This window comes from Populus trichocarpa, chromosome 4 (assembly GCF_000002775.5).
Source record: "Populus trichocarpa isolate Nisqually-1 chromosome 4, P.trichocarpa_v4.1, whole genome shotgun sequence".
Classification (NCBI taxonomy): domain Eukaryota; kingdom Viridiplantae; phylum Streptophyta; class Magnoliopsida; order Malpighiales; family Salicaceae; genus Populus; species Populus trichocarpa.
The window spans coordinates 23,455,659-23,477,702 of NC_037288.2; the positions used below are offsets into that span (position 1 = coordinate 23,455,659).

General features: G+C 36.1%; 3 protein-coding genes and 2 non-coding genes across 5 annotated transcripts; 3 read left to right on the plus strand and 2 right to left on the minus strand.

Moving 5' to 3' along the window:
* Positions 1–363: 363 nt before the first annotated feature.
* Positions 364–4,374, plus strand: LOC18098385 (cinnamoyl-CoA reductase 1). The gene is made up of 3 exons (XM_006385044.3): positions 364–1,030; positions 1,139–1,488; positions 4,113–4,374. The coding sequence occupies exons 1-3, from the start codon at positions 551–553 to the stop codon at positions 4,273–4,275; spliced, it is 993 nt and encodes a 330-aa protein (XP_006385106.3). The 5' UTR covers positions 364–550; the 3' UTR covers positions 4,276–4,374.
* Positions 4,375–4,890: 516 nt separating this feature from the next.
* LOC18098386 (uncharacterized) lies at positions 4,891–6,916 on the plus strand. The gene is made up of 5 exons (XM_006385045.3): positions 4,891–5,232; positions 5,343–5,604; positions 6,011–6,169; positions 6,262–6,408; positions 6,612–6,916. The coding sequence occupies exons 1-5, from the start codon at positions 5,195–5,197 to the stop codon at positions 6,729–6,731; spliced, it is 726 nt and encodes a 241-aa protein (XP_006385107.1). The 5' UTR covers positions 4,891–5,194; the 3' UTR covers positions 6,732–6,916.
* Positions 6,917–8,901: 1,985 nt separating this feature from the next.
* On the minus strand, positions 8,902–8,973 carry TRNAW-CCA (transfer RNA tryptophan (anticodon CCA)). The gene has a single exon. It is a non-coding gene; the product is annotated as a tRNA-Trp (tRNA).
* Positions 8,974–12,812: 3,839 nt separating this feature from the next.
* TRNAW-CCA (transfer RNA tryptophan (anticodon CCA)) lies at positions 12,813–12,884 on the minus strand. The gene has a single exon. It is a non-coding gene; the product is annotated as a tRNA-Trp (tRNA).
* Positions 12,885–14,473: 1,589 nt separating this feature from the next.
* LOC112327225 (probable methyltransferase At1g29790) lies at positions 14,474–16,114 on the plus strand. The gene has a single exon (XM_024599305.2). It carries the CDS (start codon positions 14,530–14,532, stop codon positions 15,880–15,882), a length of 1,353 nt encoding a protein of 450 aa, XP_024455073.1. The 5' UTR covers positions 14,474–14,529; the 3' UTR covers positions 15,883–16,114.
* The last annotated feature ends 5,930 nt before the right edge of the window (positions 16,115–22,044 follow it).

Consider the following 22,044-nt stretch of genomic DNA (forward strand, 5'->3'; position numbering starts at 1 on the left):
TATTATTAGTGTCATCATCGTTTTTCATTTTTATTATTCTTAAGCAACCAAGACACGAATAAACAAGATGTGTGTGTCTCAACCATCTAAATGGTGACCCGATAATAAGAGCTTGAGACCAAGAGGTTTGCTTCCTCTGTAATCTCAGGTTCAAGTCATGTGGTTGCTAATATGATGGCCACTAGAGGCTTACATGGTCATTAACTTCAGGGCCCGTGGGATTAGTCGAGGTGCGCGCAAGCTGGCCCGGACACCCACGTTAAACTAAAAAACTAAAAAAAAAAAAAGAAAAAGAAAAAAAAGATGTGTGTGTCTCTCGACATTGACTAGAAGGTGCTTGATAAAATGCCGAAAAGAAGAGTTAGTTTCGTTAGGTGAGCAAAGGAAGGATCGGATATTATTGTGATAATCTTGATCTTATCCTACGTAGTAAAGGTAGTTTCCTCAAACAACCACAACACTTTAAAACAAGAAGACATTAATCCTATCCAAAATCCATTTTTCATGACTAAAAAATTCAGCTAAGAAAAGGCAGGCACAGACTCAATCAATGGCCAAGCAAAAGGAAGCAGTGTGTGTGACTGGAGCCAACGGGTTCATTGGCTCATGGCTGGTTCGTACCTTATTAGACCAAGGCTACACCAAAATCCACGCCTCTATATACCCAGGCTCTGACCCATCTCATCTCTTCGAAATCCCCGGTGCCACCGATGCTAGCGTAAGTCTGGAGGTTTTCGAAGCCGACGTGCTTGACCACGACGCCATTTGTAAGGCCGTGGAAGGCTGCCAAGGGGTTTTCCACGTTGCATCTCCCTGTACTCTAGAGGACCCAAAGGACCCACAAGAGGAACTTGTGATGCCTGCGGTGCAAGGCACTCTTAATGTTCTTGAGGCTGCTAAGAAGTTCAAGGTTAGGCGCGTGGTTGTGACGTCCTCTATATCGGCTTTGGTTCCTAATCCGTCGTGGCCGAGGGAGAAGGTGTTTGATGAGTCGTCCTGGACTGATCTTGATTACTGCAAGTCTCGCCAGGTAATTTAGATTTAGCGTTTTAGATTATGTAGGTGCGGTAGTAAATTTGATACTGATTTTTATTTCTGTATAAAAACAATCTTGTCTCGGGGCATTGCATTATGGCAGAAATGGTATCCGGTGTCAAAGACACTGGCAGAGAAAGCAGCATGGGAGTTTGCAGGGAGGAATGGAATGGATGTGGTGGCAATCCATCCTGCGACGTGCCTTGGCCCTCTCTTGCAGCCTGCATTGAACGCTAGCTGTGCTGTGTTACAGCAACTGTTGCAAGGATCAAGAGACACTCAGGAATACCACTGGCTGGGAGCTGTGCATGTAAGAGATGTGGCAAGGGCACAGGTTTTGTTATTTGAGACCCCTACTGCTTCTGGTAGATATCTTTGCACCAATGGAATCTACCAGTTTGGTGATTTTGCTGCGACGGTTTCCAGACTCTTCCCCGAGTTTCCTCTTCACAGGTTTGTACTTGTAGGCTGCCTTGCTTTCTTGACTTTCCTTTCTTGCGATTCCCACTTGCTAAATGCCCTTTTGATTACGGGTTTACGAAATTGTTTAGAAATCATGGACCAAAACATAATTTTACTAGAATTAGATGATCAAACTGTAAATGTCAGAATTACATAACCATACCGAAATTTCACCCATAATCCAATTCTGTCCAGAATCTCAATTTACAATCCAGGATCAAATTGTAATTTTTCTAAAGTTCAGGGACTAAATTGTAAATCTCTAAAATGGAGAGACTAAACTGAAAATCACACAAATCAATTATCAAACTGAGATCCATCATCCTTAACCTCGTAAGAATACTGCCCAGAATTTTTTAAGGGGTCAAATTATAATTTTCTAGAGTTTAGGGACTAAACTGTAATTTTTATAAATCAAGAACCAAAATAAAATTTCATCATCTTCAACCTCATGACCAATCTGTCCAGATTTTCTAGCAAGATTTAAACAAATTTCTTAACCCATAACAAATCAATTACCAAATCCTTATTTTTAACAACACATCCAAAATCAGTCATTTAACTCCAATTTTTATTCATTTTAAATCTTTATAAACTCTAATATCTTCTTTAATTTTTTCATAAACAAATTATAATTGAAAGTAATATGAAAGGGAACCATATATTTGCTACTTCCACCTTTCTTAAACAAAAAAATTCAAGATTAAAACTTGAAATCTTTAGTTTTATAAGGGGAGGGTCGAAAAAAAATTATCTTGCAACTTTTTCTTATATACCTAAGCTAACTTAGATTAGGTTTGGGCTGACTTAGGGTTGTATTTGGCAAAAAATTTGGGTCTCACAGAGATGGATATAATTAAGACTATATAACAGAAAAGGTAGATTATTGCTCATGTTCTTTGCCATTCTTCACATACATTTGTTTTTGTCTAAATTCCGTTCCCAATTTCCTGTTTGATGGCTGAACTAATCCAGATTTTGGTAGCTGTTTAGAGGAAAGATTAGCGTTATCCATCAAAAGGTCTGTAGGCAGGATAATATTCATATTCCTACTGGATTTGAATTGGGATTGACAATCTTATCTTTAATGTCACTATAAATTTCCCTTGGACAACATGATGAAGGTTTCGTAATTCTTGATAGATTTGTACTTCAGTATATTCGTTTTCTTAAATGTTGGTGGAGGGATTGTGGAGGTGGTGGCAATAGTTGTAATGATGACTAGTGGAGAAGACTTTGAAGGAACATTTAGCACCTCTCCGAGTGGGACTTTAATTAGTCTTCTGGCAATATCTTGGATAAACTTTGCCACCATCCGTCTGTATTTCCAAGGATAGTGGGCAGCCATTGGCAGAATGGAAAACTTGACTTCTGTTTCTGATGATGGCAAAATAAAAGGATAGGGGACAATTCAAAAGAGATAAGAATTAGAAAAGTAAGGCAATAGTACATTAGTTGGTGTCCTTGTAGCGGGATGACCTTATGGAAAGCAGTGGCTGGTCCACACTGCATGTGGAGCGCTGGTGGACATGAGATTTACTTTAGCTACTCAATTATCAAACTCCCTCAAAAGCTGATCTTGTCATATTGCCCCCATCTATTTTATTGCCAAGTTATTCTGTTTTTTTGCACAGATTTGGAAGCTTCTCCCATTGCCATTCTGATATTATCAGCGATGTACCTTATTTTTTTTTTTGCGTTGTAGTCCATTTGGAAGAATTCTCCCCCTTCTTCATTGCATAACAATGTATTACTTTTGTCAATTGCCAGTTAATCTGCCACCTTACTTTAACCCGGTCCCATCACATGATGCTCCACTATATAGGTTCTTGATGGTTATTGTAGAATACAGATTCCTCCTAACACGTATGTCAACTGATGGTGTTGTTGCGTGTATTTTGCACTGTATTGGGTGCTCTCTAAATGACCTTGTTGAAGCTTTAAGATTCATATTCTAGTTTGAATCCCCCTTGAAGCTTCTTATGTATGATACATATTTTCACAAATTAGGTGGCTGTTGGAGCTAAATGTGTATGCTGGTGAAAATAAATTAATACCTAATTGAACTTGTTTTTCTCAAGGCCTACTACTTTTGAAAGATGAAGTTTAAGGGCATATCTGAGTCTCAAGATGGCATAAATGAAATCAATGTTGCATTCATCCCGCATCTTATCTGTCTAGGCTCCAGATGGGTTTTCTTATCATGACTGGCAATTTAAAATATGTTCTATAAAATAAGTTGATCCGGTCAAAACCCGATATGACTGTAATTTTATTTGAAGGATGCCTTTGATTAGTTCGAAGAAAAGTGCTTCTCAACAAGCAGCCTCGTCATATTTTTTATGAAAGTGTCAAGTCCTTGTTTCCCTGGGCGAGTGAGAGCAGGTTAGGTGGCCATAGATGCAGTTAGGAAACAGGACAACCTGACTGTCTTGTTTCAAACTGAACCAAGTGGGAATTATATATCCAGTAAACTGAATATTGACGTTGTCATTTGAATTCTAAACCATTTTAACATCACTTCTAGTCATTTTTACATGTTGTCTTTCATTTTCTGTAATTAAGGTTTTTGTTTGGTTGCTTAAATGCATGTTCTTAACTCAAATCCCTTGCAGGTTTAGTGGGGAAACTCAACCAGGTCTGAGAGGTTGCAAGGATGCATCCAAGAAATTAATTGACCTCGGGCTAGTCTTCACTCCAGTTGAAGATGCTGTACGAGAAACGGTGGAAAGTCTGAAAGCTAAAGGCTTCCTCAGGAATGAAATGTCTCAATCTTAGTTTGCTTTTAGAGCTAAAATTGATGTTCACTGTTTCATGATTTGTCACTGATAAGACAGGAAGATCTTCATTAATAATTTAATAACCTCCTTTTGGTCATCCCTTTTCTCTTTATTTTACAACAGCTGAATGTGATCCTCGATCTGATTATCATCCCTTATGATGACAAGAAACCCATGTCCATTCTTTAATCTCAGTAATCTCTGTCAGTTAATGGGCAGAAACCATGTTTTCATTTCGTTTTCTCTGGACCACGAGAAACCAAGATTCGCCTTTCACCATGCAAGCAATCCCCATGAGGCATGTGATGAACAGTGATTTATAAAAAAAAATTTAAACTGCAATTGTAAAAAATTATCACAATATCAAACTCAGACTAAGCACTAGTTTGAGGCCAGGTTGTTGGAAGTTTAAGCTTTGTCATGGCACATGATGTACAACTTATTGGGTTTGTTTGGTAGGGTCGATGTCACCTAAAACCAGGCCAGGCCATGCTTTTTGGTTTTGGATCATGATATAGTGAGTTTAAGACCTTTTAATTAATCTTGGCTTTAATTTTCATCCTTTTTCTTTCAGCTGATTTTAAAAGGCACCAACAGTCCATGTGCATGACACTCCCCACCCTTGCTTCTTGCTGCTTTTTTGCAAGGGAAGAATCTATCTTTTACCTCTCTCTCTCTCGCGAGGAAGAAGAGAGAGAGAGACGTGCAGTTCTAATCATGGAGTTTCTTCTGGCAATCCATGTGCATCAATGACCTCGGCCCACTTCGCTTTATTTTACACTTCTGTTCAGTCTCTCTTTCTAGCCAATCTTTAAGTTAAACCTCTTCTTTTCCTCTGTGCATATATACACCCACACATACACATATACTCCTACTTGAAGTGAAAAAATAAGACTTGAAGAGCAATTCTTGAACCGATGAACAGTACCGGTCCAACACCTTGCAGCCGATCTTGGTAACTACTAGTGCTGAATTTGTAATCAACTTAGACGCGAGCACTGCTGTATTCATTTTAGTTTCCTGATTAGATTCTAAATTTTCATTTTGGGTTTTGCATGTATGTAGGTCCATTAGCGAGGACTCGCTGAGAAGGTACGTACACTTTGCTAGCGAAAGCTGCATACAAGAGTTGCTGTCTGCCTCCGATTCGAATAGGTTTGGCAATGTTGGTAATGATGGATGGAAGATTCTAACTGATCTAGACAATGGGGTAGAGATATCAAAACGTAGGTCTGGATCATTCCACACCTTTCGCAGCCGTTGGCTGCTCAGATCAGTCTCCCCTCAACAATTCATCACTGTTGCCAATGCCATTGATGCTGCTAAGGTAATCCATTTACTCTAACGTCCCTCTTTAAGATCATATACAGGTTAAGTTTTTCAGCTTACATGTTATGATTTTGTGGAGCTGAATATATGATTGGAAATTGCTAGCAATGGTAATATAGAATGAACGGTGAATATTGCTCAAACGATACCATCATAATTATCAATATGATTTGACTCCATTCCAAATCATTGAAAAGATAACTTTTGTCTCTGTTTTTTTTCTCTGCCTGACAAAATATGGGTTCTTCAGTTACTTTTTTGCAAGAACGACAGCTATTTCGGATCGCACCCGGATCTGATTAGGCCTAAAAATGTAGCTGTTGGAAATGTTAAGTTACTGTGTGTAGATTAATAATCTTTGATGAAAGTGACATTAATATTGATTGAACTTGTTGGAGCTGTAGCAATGGGAGCAGGACCTGGTGGAAGCTAGATACATAAAGGACCTTGAAGATAATCTCAGCATAATCCGTCTGAGGTTCGGAGAGAACTCTAAACCTTTGTTTAGAAACAGAGAGTTTATAGTATATGAGCGACGGGAAACAATGGAAGATGGAACCCTGGTAACCATTTGTCTCTCAACTGTTACAATTTACAAGTTTTCATGCTGTTTTCACAGATTTTATTCACATTTCTTCTGAAAATGTATGTAAAGGTGGTGGCAGTAGCTTCATTGCCAAAAGAGATAGCAGCAGGATTGCATCCAAAGCAAAATAATGCTATCAGAGGACTTTTGCTGCAGTCAGGGTGGGTGGTGGAGAAGCTTGAGGATGATTCCTGTATGGTCACCTATGTCGTCCAGGTATTTATACATGTCATTTCGCGATTATGCAGGATTATACACGAAACATTCGAGATTATGCAGGAATATACACGAAAAATCTTCTTCTGGCTATTATTATTGTATATTTGATCAATATACATAAATTTTGTTGTGTTTTTCTGGGAAGTTTCAAAAGTTGATATTGAAATGTATCTTTGATTGCTTTATTACTATTTATGCAGTTAGATCCTGCTGGATGGCTGCCCAAGTGCTTTGTGAACAGGCTCAACACGAAGCTGGTTATGATCATTGAAAACCTCAAGAAATTAGCACAAGGTTGTCCAGCTGATGGCGACAAATGATACCGAAATTGTTTTCTTTTTCCTTACAAAAAAGTGGCAAAATCAATGGAAGAAAGGAAATATCGTATAAAGTAATAATGATATGCTGTTTTTCCACACTCTTATACATTAATTATTCGGCTCTATAGAATACTTGCAAACATGTAGTTGAAGCTCTGAAGGAAATCCCAGTCATTAAGAAGGTACTTCTTGTGTTTTTTTAGTTAATTTTTTCTTAATAAACTAAATTAATATAGAAGGTGTATCTTTAAAAACAATAATAATAATAATAATAATAATAATAAAAAGATTTAATCTCGATTAACACATAAAATTGTCTGAATTATACTAGTGACGACCATTATAGATTACTCCGTTTCTCAATTATACTCTTCTATATCTATTTATATATATCTTTTTTTTAATTATTTTTATTAAAATTGAAATGTGAGTAATTTTAATATAAATGAATAAAAATATCCCTTTAAATCAATAAAATATAAAATAAATAAGTTTGGCGTAAGGATTCAAATCCAAGTAAGCTTGGTTATATATTAAAAATATCACATCTAACATATAAGAAAATTAATTTTTCTTATCTAAAATTAAAGGGTATAATTAATCCATTAAAAGCACAAGATGCTAATTTTAACGAAAGTATATAATGATAGAAGAACATATTAGAGAATGAAAATAAACTAAAGATTCTTTATTTATTCATTCATTTATTTATTTAGTATGTTAATGATTAATGAATGGTGTAATATATATTTTCTTGAGAAAAGAAGGATAGACATGTAGTTGGACTTCTGAACTTTTATTATTTTTAATATGATTGTAATAAAATCATAAAAAATATTAATTTAATATTTTTTAAGACAAAAAACAATTTAAAAATGAACCGAACCACGTTAAAAAAAAAACAAAAGCTAACAAAAGGGGAATTGGAGGAGGGAGGGTAGATTGTATCATCTGAGATTAAATGTCCTTTAATTATCATCCATCAAAGTATTAATTTTGATGGTTGGAAATTAATTTGGGGAGAGAGATTAAAATCTTCCACAGAAGCTTGCTAATAAAATGTTTCTTGAATTAGGTAGAAGGGCAGCTTAATTAAGTGATGGGTAGTTTGGTATTTTCATGTTGTTTGTGGATTGTTAATTAAGTGGGGGTCACACTCACAACTAAGCCATATGGAACTAATAAATTTTGCATTAACTAGTTGTCAAATAGTTGCGTCGATCCCAACGTGGGATCTCAGTCATCTCATCTACTTCACATTACTAATCATGTGTTATTAGCTAGGTGAAAAATAAAAATATTATTCATATTAATTTCTAAGAAGTTTTCCCTGGATTTAATCAGGTTAATTAAATTACGAATTAACTTTTTATATTATCTAAATTTAATCAAATTAATATTAAATTTAATTTAAAAATAAATCTAATCGAGATTATGTTTTGTATTTTGAAATGATTTATTAAACGATTTTGAAATGGGTTTTATAACCCTGTTTGTAAAAATAAGTTGGATCATATTTTCAAATATACTTAAGATATTTCTAGGTTTATTGAGAACATGGGTTTTAAGCTATTTTTAGTTTTTTTTTAGAACATGGTTTTTGAATTGGACTTCTAACCATGTTTAGCTAAGAAAATTAATTTTTTGACTCTAGCTATGCTATAGATTAATTTTTTTTTAACTAATAAAAAGACATAAAAATATTAGAAAGTTAGAAATTTAATTTATACTGACTAAAATATTTTTAAAATATTTAAATGATATGATGTATTTTTCTTTAAAAAGGAAATGAGATGGTGGACGGTATAAATTAAAATTTTAACTTTCTAATAAATTTATGTTTTTTGTTGATTGAAAAAACAATTTATAGCATAGCAAAAAGCTAAAAAATTAATTATCTTAGCTAAACATGGCTCAAAGTCCGATTCAGAGCCCATGTTCTAAAAAAAAAAACTAAAAATAGCAATAATATATTTGGGAATATGATCCAATCTAGTCCCCCAAACGTGGTTATCAACCCTAATTTGACTTTTTTTAGATCGGGGGTTTATCTTGTAGATCAACTAATTAATACTAAATCAGTAAGGATCGGATTAGCGTGGAGCCGGGCTGGGTTAATGTGCCATCAAATTACGCGAAGATTCAACAAAAAGATAATTTCTGGGGGAAATGAACCTGACGTGAATCGAACACGCAACCTTCTGATCTGGAGTCAGACGCGCTACCATTGCGCCACAGATCCACTTGTTGATACCTACTCAACTAATAGTACATAAGCATTCTAATTCCAGCTACGGCGATAGCTGGTTGCGCCATCTGGTTGAGATGGCAAAGTAGTTTGCCCATGTTTCCCACAGTTGATGAGAGGATGACTTGGGTAAGCTCTGAGAATCTGACAGCTTTATGGATCTATAGCAAGTGGATCGTATACAAGACCTAGCATGAATCTGACCACTGTTTTTACCTCCAAACTAATGGATAATTTGAAAGAACAATTCAAATCCTAGAAGATCTACTTAGGGCATGTATACTTGAGTTTGGAGGTAATTGGAAGGGGTTGAATTTACTTATAATAACAATTATTAGTCTACAATCGAGATGGCTCCCTATGAGGCCTTATACGGCCCAAAATATCGAACCCCTATGTGCTGGAAGGAGGTTGGAGATATGAAATTAATTGGGCTTGAATTGGTACAACTCACCCCCAAATAAGGTGAGAATCATAAAAGATAGAATGAAAAACAGCATAAGATAACCAGAAGAGTTATACAGATCAAAAAAGACAACCTCTTGAATTTGAAGTAGGGGGCAAAGTGTATGTAAAGGTTGCTCCGTGGAAACATATATTGCGATTCGGGATGAAAGGGAAGTTGACACCAAGATATATCGGACCCTATGAAATCAAGAAGAGAGTTGGGTCTGTAGCATACAAGTTGATTTTGCCCTACCACTTGGCCAATATTCATGGTATGTTTCATATTTCATTACTATGAAAAGCTGAGATAGATCCTTCTCGAGTATTATCACCAGTTTCATTAGAAATCGAGGAAGATTTGATGTTGAAGTTAAAGCCAATAAGGATATTAGACCGAAGTGAAAAAGTCTTTAGAAACAAGAAGATCATTATGATAAAAGTATTGTGAAAGAACTCATAAATTGAGGAATTGACCTAGGAAAGGGAGACAGAAATGAAAAGAAAATATCTCGAATTGTTTGCAAATTCAGGTAAGAAATTGAAATTTCAAGGACGAATTTTCTTTGAAGAGATGAAAAGGGGGGACAATTTATATAGAAACTTTACCCCGGGAATAAGAAAGATTAAGAAAATTAATGTAGAAACTTTTATTGGATTAAAAGAATTAATAAATAAATGATAGGAGGATGTTAAGCATTTATAAGAGGGGTAAACTAGGAATAAAAAGAAAAGAAAAGAAAAATTCATTCTTCCTCTCCATTGGTGGTCGACTGCTGCAAGAGAAAGAGGGGGAGATGATTTCAAAATTCCTTAATTTTTTTCTCTTGAAATTAATTGGGTTACATCATAAATCAAAAGAGAAAGCTTGACAAGTTTAAGAATCAAGTTGCCAACATCACTAAGATAAGAATTGGGAGGAGAAATTTGAGTTTCTAGAGAGAGAGTCGACCGGTTAACATTCAAAGTTCACTTTCATGCTTTGTAAGAAGTTTTAAACCCTATGATGTGAGATTTATGGATTAAACTCTAATTTTATGCATGAAATTGAATTTTTCTAGTTAGGGTTCTTGAAGAGTAATTTGGGGAAAATATTATATTGTTATAAACTATTGCAATTGGGGTGAATTGTGTTACAAATAATGTCTTATAGTAGAAAATTGAAGAAAATATCATTGGTATTAAAGGGGATTAGTATCGGCCACAAAAACAAAAACAAAAACAAAATGGAGAGTTTGAGGAAAATTGATTTATTGCTTGAGAGGTATTATGAGTGTGTTTGAAATGAACTATTGAATTGAATTAATTGATGTGTTGATTTATTTTACCGGTAAGGATTATCAAAATGAATTATTGAATTGAATTAATTGATGTGCTGATTTATTTTACCGGTAAGGATTATCAAAATGAATTATTAGGTTAATTAATTGATATGTTGATTCATTTTACCGATGAGGACTATCAAAATAAATTATTGAATTGAATTAATTGATATGTTGATTTATTATGTTGATAAGAATTTTCAGGATGAATTATTGGATTGAATTAATAATATGTTGATTTTTTTTATAAAGATTATCGAAATGAATTATTAAATTGAATCAATTGATATATTGATTTATCATATCGATAAGTAATATTGGAGTAATCAATCGTAAATGTATGATTTAATAATAATAATAATAATATGATATACCTGTTGGTACAAGTGAGGCCACAAATACTCTTTAACAACAAGGAATTGCTAGTCGAATGTAAAATTCAGGTAGGTCGTAGGCACCCTCCATTAGTTCAATTATTTTATTATTTGAATTTGAAACCATTTATTATTAATTCTTTTGAAATGTGAATTTTGCAATTAGATATCAAGTGAGAGTTAGTTGTCTTGGTTTAGGAACTAACGCCCAGTTTTGGATAGTGTGAGTTAGTTGTCCTGGTGTATGGACTAGCACTTGGTTTTGGGCAGTGTGAGCTAATTGTCCTGGTGTAGAAACTAACGCCTTATTTTTGAGTAGTGTGAATTGGTAGTCCTAGTCAAGGATTAATGCTATTTTGGGCTATGTAATTTATTACTTTAGTTGATGGTTCGGTCCCGATTATGAGATAAATGCCTAGTTCGAGGTGGTAGACCGAATGTGGGAATTAGAATTGAAAATTTTGGTGTAAGGTATAACCTTTAATTAAATGAAGTTATGTTTTGTTATAAAAAGAGGAGGGGGGGAGGGGTGTAAAAAATTACATGAGATTATATTTTATTATGTACTTTAGTTATGTTTTGTATTAAACAATTTTTCAGGTTTATCTCGGGAGGATGTTAGTTAATTTTAGGATATTTTTTGTTTATAACATGGTTTTTGTTGGTATGTGTAAATTTTTGAGAAATTAATTTTTGTTGTAATTAAAAACTTAGAAACTAAGGTATTGTAATTTAACTTAGAAAAACTTAGCGTGTTTTATTCCTTTAAACTATAATGTATGTATTTAATTAACTCATTGAATCTGTATGTATACGTGTACACACACATACACTTAATTAATTGTTTATGTGAATATGGAGAATATTGATGAGATTTTTGAAATGTGAAAATAAATTTAAAATCTTAAATTATTAAATAGAATGAGAGTTTAAAACGATTGTGTCCAGGATGATTGAACAGTGATTTTGTGTTTGATGTCGATAATTTGATATTGAAATATAAGAGGAAACTCTGTCAAAATTTTGATAGAAAATAAAAAAAATTTCAATCTAATCTTAAATTAAAGTATAATATTCTTATTTGTAAGTTTAATTATAAAGATCGAAGGTTATTACATATTTATTCATACTTCTTCAAGGATTTCAGTATGCATTACAAAAAAAACTTATTGATTTTAAAGATTCACAGATTCGGCAGGCAAGAACTTTGAGATTGAAGGGTACTTGCATTCAACCAAGACTAACAAAATCACAAAGTTTAATATAATAAGATAAAAATTACATTCAATATTGATTTGATTTGGTTACTTACCTCTTTATTATAAAATTCAATAAAGAAAAAAGAAAAGGAAGAGAATGACATTATTATTATATAAAGTATAATAATCCTCTTCAAACCAAAATTATTAAACCCGATCTAGTTTATAATTTGATTTAAAATTTAAATTACATGTTGAATGATTTAATCTAAGTCAATTTAAAATAATAACATTTTTTGAATTGATTTTTTTAGATCAATCAGCTTATATTAAATTAATTTGAAGTTTGAACAGGGACAAAGGAATACCTAGTTTAATTTTAAATCTATCTTAAGCCAAGGATCGGATTAGCGTGGAGCCGTTCTTGGTTTAATGTGCTTTAAACACCATCAAATTACGAAGATTCAGCAAAAATATTAAATTTCTGTGGGAAATGAACCTGACGTGAATCGAACACGCAACCTTCTGATCTGGAGTCAGACGCGCTACCATTGCGCCACAGATCCACTTGTTCTTAGCTACTCAACACAATATTTTATACCCATTTTAATTTCAGCTACAGCTATAGCTGGTTGGGCCATCTGGTTGAGATGGCAAGGTAGTTTGCCCATAAGTTGCTGTGGCGGCAAGACCAGAGTTGTTTTTGAGCATAGCTCAGTTGATGATGGCTGTAGGCCTGATCACAAGTATTGCTGGCAACTAGCATGTGACTGTAGCCATAGCTGGGGATCAAGTGGAGCTGATAACATTTGAGGTACGTTGTTGTCCATAGCAACCTCAAATGGTCTGAGAATCTGACAGCTTCAAATAGTTAGCTTTGGAATCTATCACTAGGGATCGCATAGAAGACCTAGCATCAGCATGAATTGTCTGCTCTCTAATCCAAATCCATATTCTGCAAAGAATCACTACATTGACATCATGCATTCAGGAAGCAAAGGTGTTTCAGATGGGAACTTTCACTGAGAACTGCTCTTCTCCAGATTGCTTACCATTCATTCCATGAACTGCAGATGAAGCAGAGTCCCCTGCATCAGTCTGTTCCAAGCAAAAAAAAAAAGAACAAAAAAAACAAGACAACCAAACAGCATGAAAGGATAACAACAATGGCACCATTATTGAGGATCAGCATCCTGGTCCTTGGTAATCTTAACACACTATATAATCCCTACCGATAGCCATGCCAACCTATAACACCGGCAGCAACGTACCGGCGTTATACATGAGATGTTCATGTACAGAAACGAGATTATTTCTAAAAATGGCTCAAACGGGTAGTTTTATTTTTATTTTTTACCTAGTTTTATATAAATATATAATGCAATCCCATTTTTTCTCATTCAATCTTACACTTTAATTTAATTACTTTCAACAATTTATAAATTGATTGCATCGATTCCTTAAATAATAATATTTTGTAATTTAGCTAGTATGATGAAATTGTTGCATCATGACAACAGAACGATTGATATTTTGCTAAAACTAATCATGTGAGCTATTGTTAAAATAAAGTTAAATGATGATTAAAAAAAAAATTCACTAAATACTGTTGAATAAGATGTTGTTTAGAATTGCATTTCAAACCGCATTTTATGAAAAATTTTAATTTTTTTATAATTTTTGAATTATTTTAATGTATTAATATGAAAAATAATTTTTTTAAAATAAAAAAATATTATTTTAATATATATTTTAAATAAAAAACACTTTCAAAACATAATCACATAAATACTTTCGATCACCCATCTAAACATTAAATGAATGTGTTTTCTGTAGCAATGGTGATGGCCACCTGCATGCAATATCTAATTAAATTGCATAAAAAGGAGAGAAGTACGTGGTAAACGTATAGGATAATGCATGAGTAGAGGCCATATTCAATGAATCTGATGACGAGCCAAGATCCGGAGAGCTAGGGCAGGGTGCAAAAATTGAATTAATTTTGTGGAAAAGAGTCTTGGAACGTCCAAAGCGGCGTGTTACAATGACCAAACTTGATCTAGAACATGCGACTTCGCCGCTTTCTGTGCCTTGCATTTACTCTTGGACCTAATTTCTTCCTCTTCTGCCTCTGCCTCTGCCTCTTTCATGCCATTTAACTAGTGTCAACATTAGTCTTTGCTCATTTGAGAAAGAAAGAAAGAAAGAAAGATGGTAAATGGTGTTGAAGATTACCCGAAAAAGCATGTCCATCAACAGCAGCTCCATACCAAGTACAAGCTCAAGATGTTTGTGCTTGTAATACTAACCAACCTCCTCACTATGTACATCTTCACTAGCCCTTCTTTTAACTGGAAACCATTTCCATTGGGCTCGAAGAATCACATCTCTCTCCCTCTTGGGGACCCCACTACTCTATTGGATGAGCTTAGCGCTACTAAAGAGCAACTTGCCATCAGTCATTCTCTAATTGCTGAGTTCCACAAAAAGCTCAACTCTACCAACTTGTTTGTTGAAGCTCTTCTTACAGAGCTAAGAAGCAGACAGGAGGGATTGACTGAGAAGGAGAAAGGAAGCGATCCCATGAAACTATTGAATGCTGCTATGTCTGATGAAGTTATGCTAGTGGTAGGCCCTCACAAACTCCCACTAGGGTACTCACCAAGGATGGGATCCGACGAGGTTTATCCGCCAGTAGGTGGAGCGTGCTTAAGGTATCAAGAGGAATTAGCACAGTACATGACCTATGAGGTTGGAAGGGAATGTCCGGTGGATGATGTGTTTGCTCAGAGGTTGATGCTTAAGGGGTGTGAGCCTCTCCCTCGCCGTAGGTGCCATCCTAAGTCCCCTGCCAACTATGTGGAGCCAACACCATTTCCAAAGAGTCTTTGGACCACACCACCAGACACCAGCATTATTTGGGATCCATATACTTGCAAAAGCTACAAGTGCCTCATTGAACGCAGAAAGGCACCTGGCTACTTCGACTGCAAGGACTGCTTCGACTTGGAGGGCAGGGAGAAGAGTAGATGGCTTCTCGACAATGGGGGGCTTGATTATGGCATCGATGAAGTCCTCAAAACAAGGCCTCAGGGGACTATCCGCATTGGATTTGACATAGGAGGCGGGAGTGGCACATTTGCGGCAAGAATGAAGGAAAGAAATGTAACCATCATCACCAGCTCCATGAATTTGGACGGTCCATTCAACAGCTTTATTGCGTCGAGGGGGTTGATCTCTATCCATGTCAGTGTTTCTCAGAGGCTTCCATTCTTTGACAACACTCTAGACATAGTTCATTCGATGCATGTTCTGAGCAACTGGATTCCAGATGCGATGTTGGAATTCACACTCTATGATATATACAGAGTGTTGAGGCCAGGGGGACTCTTCTGGCTTGATCGCTTCTTCTGCCTGGGATCACAGCTGAATCAAACATACGTTCCAATGTTGGATCGTGTTGGATTCAGGAACCTAAGGTGGAACGCTGGCATGAAGCTTGATCGAGGGATTGACAAAAACGAGTGGTATTTCTCTGCCCTGTTGGAGAAACCAATGACCTGAGCAACAATTTTTAACACCATCAAATCAATGCAATGCAATGCACATGCATGCAGTTTAGGAAGTATTTAGTTTACAAATTTTATTTTTTTATTCAGTTTATACCTATGATTAGTATAAATAAGGTTGTCTAAATGAAATATTTTAGATGTTTCCCCATAGCTATGATAATCATGTAATAAACTCCGTTATTAAGCGTCATGATAATAATAATTATAATATTCACAACTTAAAAGATTGGATACAGGACTGTAAAACTTAAGAGACAAAGAAAATTGAATCTGCTTGAACGATATTATTGATCTCTGTATCTTTACATGTATTTATAGAAGCAGGATTATTTATACAAGTAGGATTCCTTACACAGGTAGGATTCTAGGCTTTCCTTCCTATTAGGAATCAATTACTACATTGTAAGTTATCGTTACAATAGGAAAGTAAATATGTACAAATTGTGGAATTACTAACACCCCCCCTCAAGTTGGAGAGTGGATATCTTGCACTCCCAACTTATGAATCATCGAAAGAAACATTTCTTTCCCCAAGGGCTTGGTCAAGATGTCGGCCAATTGATGTTCAGAATGTACATGCCTTGTAGTGACGGAACCATCTTGAATCTTGTCTCTAATGTAATGACAATCCATCTCAATATGTCTCGTTCGCTCGTGAAAGACTGGATTTGCTGCAATATGCAAGGCAGCCTTGTTGTCACAATACAATAGAGCCGGTTTGTGATGCAAAAGTTCTAAATCCTTTAATAGGTATTGAAGCCATGTCAATTCACAACATGCTCTCGTCATTGCGCGATACTCGGCCTCTGCAGAAGATAATGAAACTGTCTTTTGTCTTTTTGATTTCCAAGATATCAATGAAGGACCAAGGAATACACAATACCCTATAGTAGATCTCCTGGTGAGTGGGCAACCTGCCCAGTCTGAGTCACAATAGGCTCTCAATCTGAAATCAGTGTTTGAAGAGAAAAACAAGCCTTTACCAGGTGCACCCTTTAGATATCGCACAACCCGTAGAGCTGCTTCCATATGAAGCTTACGAGGTTGATGCATAAATCTACTTAGGACATGGACAACATACGTTATATCTGGCCTTGATACAGTTAAGTAGATTAATCTACCTACTAATCTTCTAAACCGACCCGGCTCTTTGATTAAATCACCTTTATCTGACAATTTCAAACCCTGTTCCATAGGAGTATCAATAGGAGCGGCACCCAACAACCCCGCATCCTCAATTATATCTAAAGCATATTTACGTTGGGAAATAAAGATCCCATTTGTAGAAGCTGAAACCTCAATCCCAAGAAAGTATTTAACAGTGCCAAGATCTTTGAGGTGAAAAAGATTATGCAGGAAGGTTTTAGTGGCAGTAATGCTAATGGGATCATTTCCAGTAATCAGAATGTCATCAACGTATATTAGAAGGGCTGTGAAGGACTTGCCTTGCTGTTTGGTGAACAGGGAATGGTCAGCTTGGGATTGTTCATAGCTAGTAGAGCGAATTGCTTCTGAGAATTTTGCAAACCACTGACGAGATGCTTGCTTTAACCCGTACAAAGACTTATGGAGGCGACATACCAGATTTTCCTCCCCCTGTCGCAGGAGCCCGGGCGGCGGAGACATATAAATTTCCTAAGATAAATCGCCGTGAAGGAAGGCATTATTGACGTCCAGTTGGTGGAGAGACCAACCCCAAGCAGCAGCTAATGCAAATAAGCAGCGGACGAAGATAATTTTGGCAGTGGGAGAAAAGGTCTCCTGGTAGTCAACACCTTCAAGTTGGGTGAAGCCCTTGGCAACTAAGCGGGCTTTATATCTGTCAATGGAGCCATCAGAGTGATGTTTAAGCTTATAAACCCAGCGGCAACCGATCAGAGTTTTGCCCGGTGGAAGGGTAGTGAGAGACCATGTGCCATTGTGATGGAGAGCTTTTAATTCAGAACGCATAACATCCTGCCATTGTGGATGAGCAGAGGCTTCGGAGTAAGAAGTAGGCTCCAGGACTTTACTAAGTTGAGCAACAAAGGAAAGATGAGCAGGTGTATATCTGTGATAAATCAAATAATTTAAAAGCTTTTTGACCAGTGGGATAGCCGATAAAGATAGAAGGGATAGAACGACGCTCAAATTTGTGAGACGGATGAACATTAGTGGCATATGCTAAACACCCAAAGACACGGAGATGAGAGAATGATGGTGGTTTGGAGTAAAGAAGTTCAAAAGGGGTGTGGAAAGAGAGAACAGGAGAGGGAAGACGATTAATGATGTGTGTTGCAGTAAGTGCGCATTCACCCCAAAATTGGGTAGGTAGGTGGGCTTGGAATCTTAAGGCGCGAGCTACCTGTAAAATATGACGATGTTTGCGTTCCACAACCCCATTTTGTTGAGGCGTATAAACACAAGAATGTTGGAAAACAACACCATTATCGTGAAAGAAAGATCGAAGTGAGAGAAATTCACCACCACTATCACTTCGAAAAGTTTTAATTCGGGTGTTAAATTGAGTGAGAACATAACTAAAGAAACGTCTTAAGAGTGATTGTGCTTCACTTTTGTGTTGCATTAAGAAAATCCATGTGAAACGTGTAAAATCATCAACGATAGTGAGAAAGTAATAAGCACCAGAAAGTGAAGGGTGTCGATAACGACCCCAAATATCACAATGAATGAGCTCAAACGGTTTAAGAGAAGAAATTACACTAGGACTGAAAGGCAAACGACTTTGTTTGGCTAAAGGACATATCGGGCAAGGTTTATTGGATTGAATAGAAAAATTTAAAAATTTCTTGGCAAGGAAATTTAAACGAAGAGGAGATGTATGACCTAAACGATTATGCCAAAGATCAGTGGGTGATACGGTGAGATTGCAGGTGGGATGGTTGGTGAAGTTGTTCTTTGTGGCTGAGGAATGGTTGGTGAAGTTGTTCTTTGTTGCTAGAGCCACCAAATAGTACAGTCCGTTATGCTGTTTACCCAAACCAATCATCCTCCTCGTAGCCAGATCCTGCAAAATACACCAATAAGGAAAGAAAATTACTGAGCAATTCAGGTCTCTTGTCAAGTGACTGACTGATATCAAATCTACTTTGAATGTAGGAACACATAGCACATTGTGTAAATAATAGACTGAATTCAGAGGCATTGATCCTTTTGCAACAATATTAGCCTTGTCTCCACTAGGCAGGAGTACAGGAGGTAATGAACATCGATTATTTGTGCCAAGAGATAATTGAGGCGAAGAAGAGATATGATCTGTCGCCCCACTATCAATGATCCAACTACGGGAAGCGACTTTAGACAAACCTGGTTTAGCTGCTGTATGTGGTTGAGATTTGGACTCTGTATTTTTTGTGTCAAGAAGTGAGAGAAGTTGTTTTAATTGGGCCTCTGAAATCCCAATAACTGGTTGTGCATTTTCTTTGGACACATGATTCGCCGCAGTTTTATTGTGATAGTTGGTGTGTCTTGCACCCGACCCATATTTCGCCTTTGGGTGACCCGGTGGATACCCATGAAGTTCATAGCAAGTTTATACCCAATGACCTGTGTCACGACCCGATCCCCGGATCCATGACCGGCACATAGGCAAGGTTCCCCTCCAAGGTTCCATACCTATGCGAACCCAAACTTACACACAAACTTATCCTAACTCAATTAGAGTTCAACGCAGCATTAATAACAAAATCAACTTCATAATATAATTGAATTGTCTTAATACAAGAGTTTATATAAGTTCAGAGTTTTGGAGCACTAACTAGACATAAAGGAAAGGTACAAAGTACAACCAAAAAGCAGGTTCTGAAGGTCCAACAAAATGACCTACTATCAAGCTATAAGCCTGAAAAGGATAAATAATGAGATGGTGAGTTCAACAACTCAGTGAGTAGATAACGTTCAATATACACACACGAGGTAATACAGCAATGAGAAATATATATACAAGTATGGCTCTAGGTTCTTATAGAAAGGTTTTTCAAATAGGCCATAACAAGAATATCATATGGTAAAGCTCGTCAGAAAATCAAAATGCAATGAGCATGAGGCTCCGTACTGTGGGATGATCAGTCCACACAGGTTGGTGACTCCCCCGACCAACTAGGGTTCAGATACGATGTGCACAAAGACTAACACTACCCTGTTAGCATGGGTATTCTGACTGACATACCATAGGTTCATAATCATAATCATAATCAAACAGACATATTCATATCTCAAGGCTCAACTCATGACATCAATCAAATGAGGAGCTATCAATTCAGAATTCAATTCAAAATATATACTGGTTCATATCAAGAATTCGGATTCAACAATTGATCATGCTTTATCAAAACAAGGATAATAATCAACATATATATTATCAAGAAGCATGATTCAATTCATATTAACAAATCAAATATTTATACTATTTCTCATGCATATGGAAAATTATCCACTCACCTGACTCAAAAGCAAACAGAAGCCAAAAGCAGACACCGAAGAAAATCCTACTGACGTCCTGTCGGTAGAATATCAGGATTATCTGAATACAAAGGAGACATATTCAAGAACGACTCAAAAGAACATTTAACCTATTTAATAAACTTAACTAATGATGTATTCCGTAACCCTATATGTTTTTGAACTAACTAGTCAATTTTCTCAAAAACCCAAAATTTAACGGTTTTCCCGAAATCCAATCCATAATAAAAACAACTAATAAAATTGATAATAATTTACTAAATAACCCTTATTATTCATCAAACTAATCTGAAAAGGCTAATATTACAGCTAGGGACCAATCTGTAATTTATCCTATTTTAAGGGTCAAATTGCAATTTTTGTCCAATTGGAGGACCAAACTGAAATTTATCATAAATCCATGAATATACTGAAATTCTGACCATAATTAGTCCTCATTTCTGTCCAGATCATCTCATTATACTCCAAGGACCATTCTGGAATTTTACCAAATTTTTAGGGTCAAATTGTAATTTTTGTCAAATTGAAGGACTAAATTGAAAGTGTTAAATTCTCTTATCTATACAGTAATTCTGTCCATAATTCATATGTTATTCTGTTCAGAATCTCGGAATATGCTCCAGGGACCAATCTGCAAATTTTCCAAAGTTTGGGGACTAAACTGTAATTTTCCAAAATTGAGGGACCAAACCGAAATTTTGTCATCTTCAACCTCCAACCCAGAATTTTTAACAGAAACCTACTGTTCTTGCTAAATTTCTAACTCAACATTCACCATTTACACAATTCATAACTCAAAATCATCACAATCTTCCATAATCAACTAAATCATCAATTAACCACAACAATCAACCCCTAACATTCAATTTAATTCATCAATTAAACTCAAAACACAAATTTCATAACCCTAACATTCATCAAAATCGAAATTAAAGCTTAATTAACACATATTTATACATAATCTTACCTTTAAACTTATTTCCTTCAACTCCTTTCTAATTTCCCTCTTTTCTCTTCTTCTTCTTTCTCCCTTCTCTCTCCTGCCGATTCTCTCTCAAATTTTCAGATCCCTCTTTTGTTTTTTTTTTCTTCTATTTATATATATTATGTTTATCTAATTACCACACTACCCCTCATACATTTATACCCACACTTTAAGCCACCAAGGGCTTTGTTGTATTTTCCTACTCATTTATTCAAAACATCACAACCTGCCTCTCCACAATGTGAGCAATAAGGGCGTCCTCTGCCTGAACCAGAATGACGCCTGTCTTGATGAAATCGGCTGCCCCCAGTGAAATTTTCTTTTGATCGGGGATCTGGCACTCCATATGAGTGGTCAAATCGGTCGGATCTTGCCGACCCTCCATTGAAATTTCCAGTGGGTCTATGGTTGCTGTTTCGAACTGCCATGGCAGCGCTTGTTCCAGAATCACTTACTGTGTGTGTCGAGCTTAGAAGACGCTGTTTTTCTTCTTGAGAGATGGAGGAATATGCTTGGCGAACTGAAGGAAGGGGATTCATGAGGAGGATCTGCCCGCGAACAGCACTGTAAGAATCATTTAATCCCATTAAAAACTGCATCAATTTTTGTTGGTCTTGTTGTTGTCCATGTGTGGTGTCATTATAGGACGCCAGTTCATCCCATAGGCCTTTCAATTTTGTGTAATATGCAGAAACAGAGAGTTGCTCT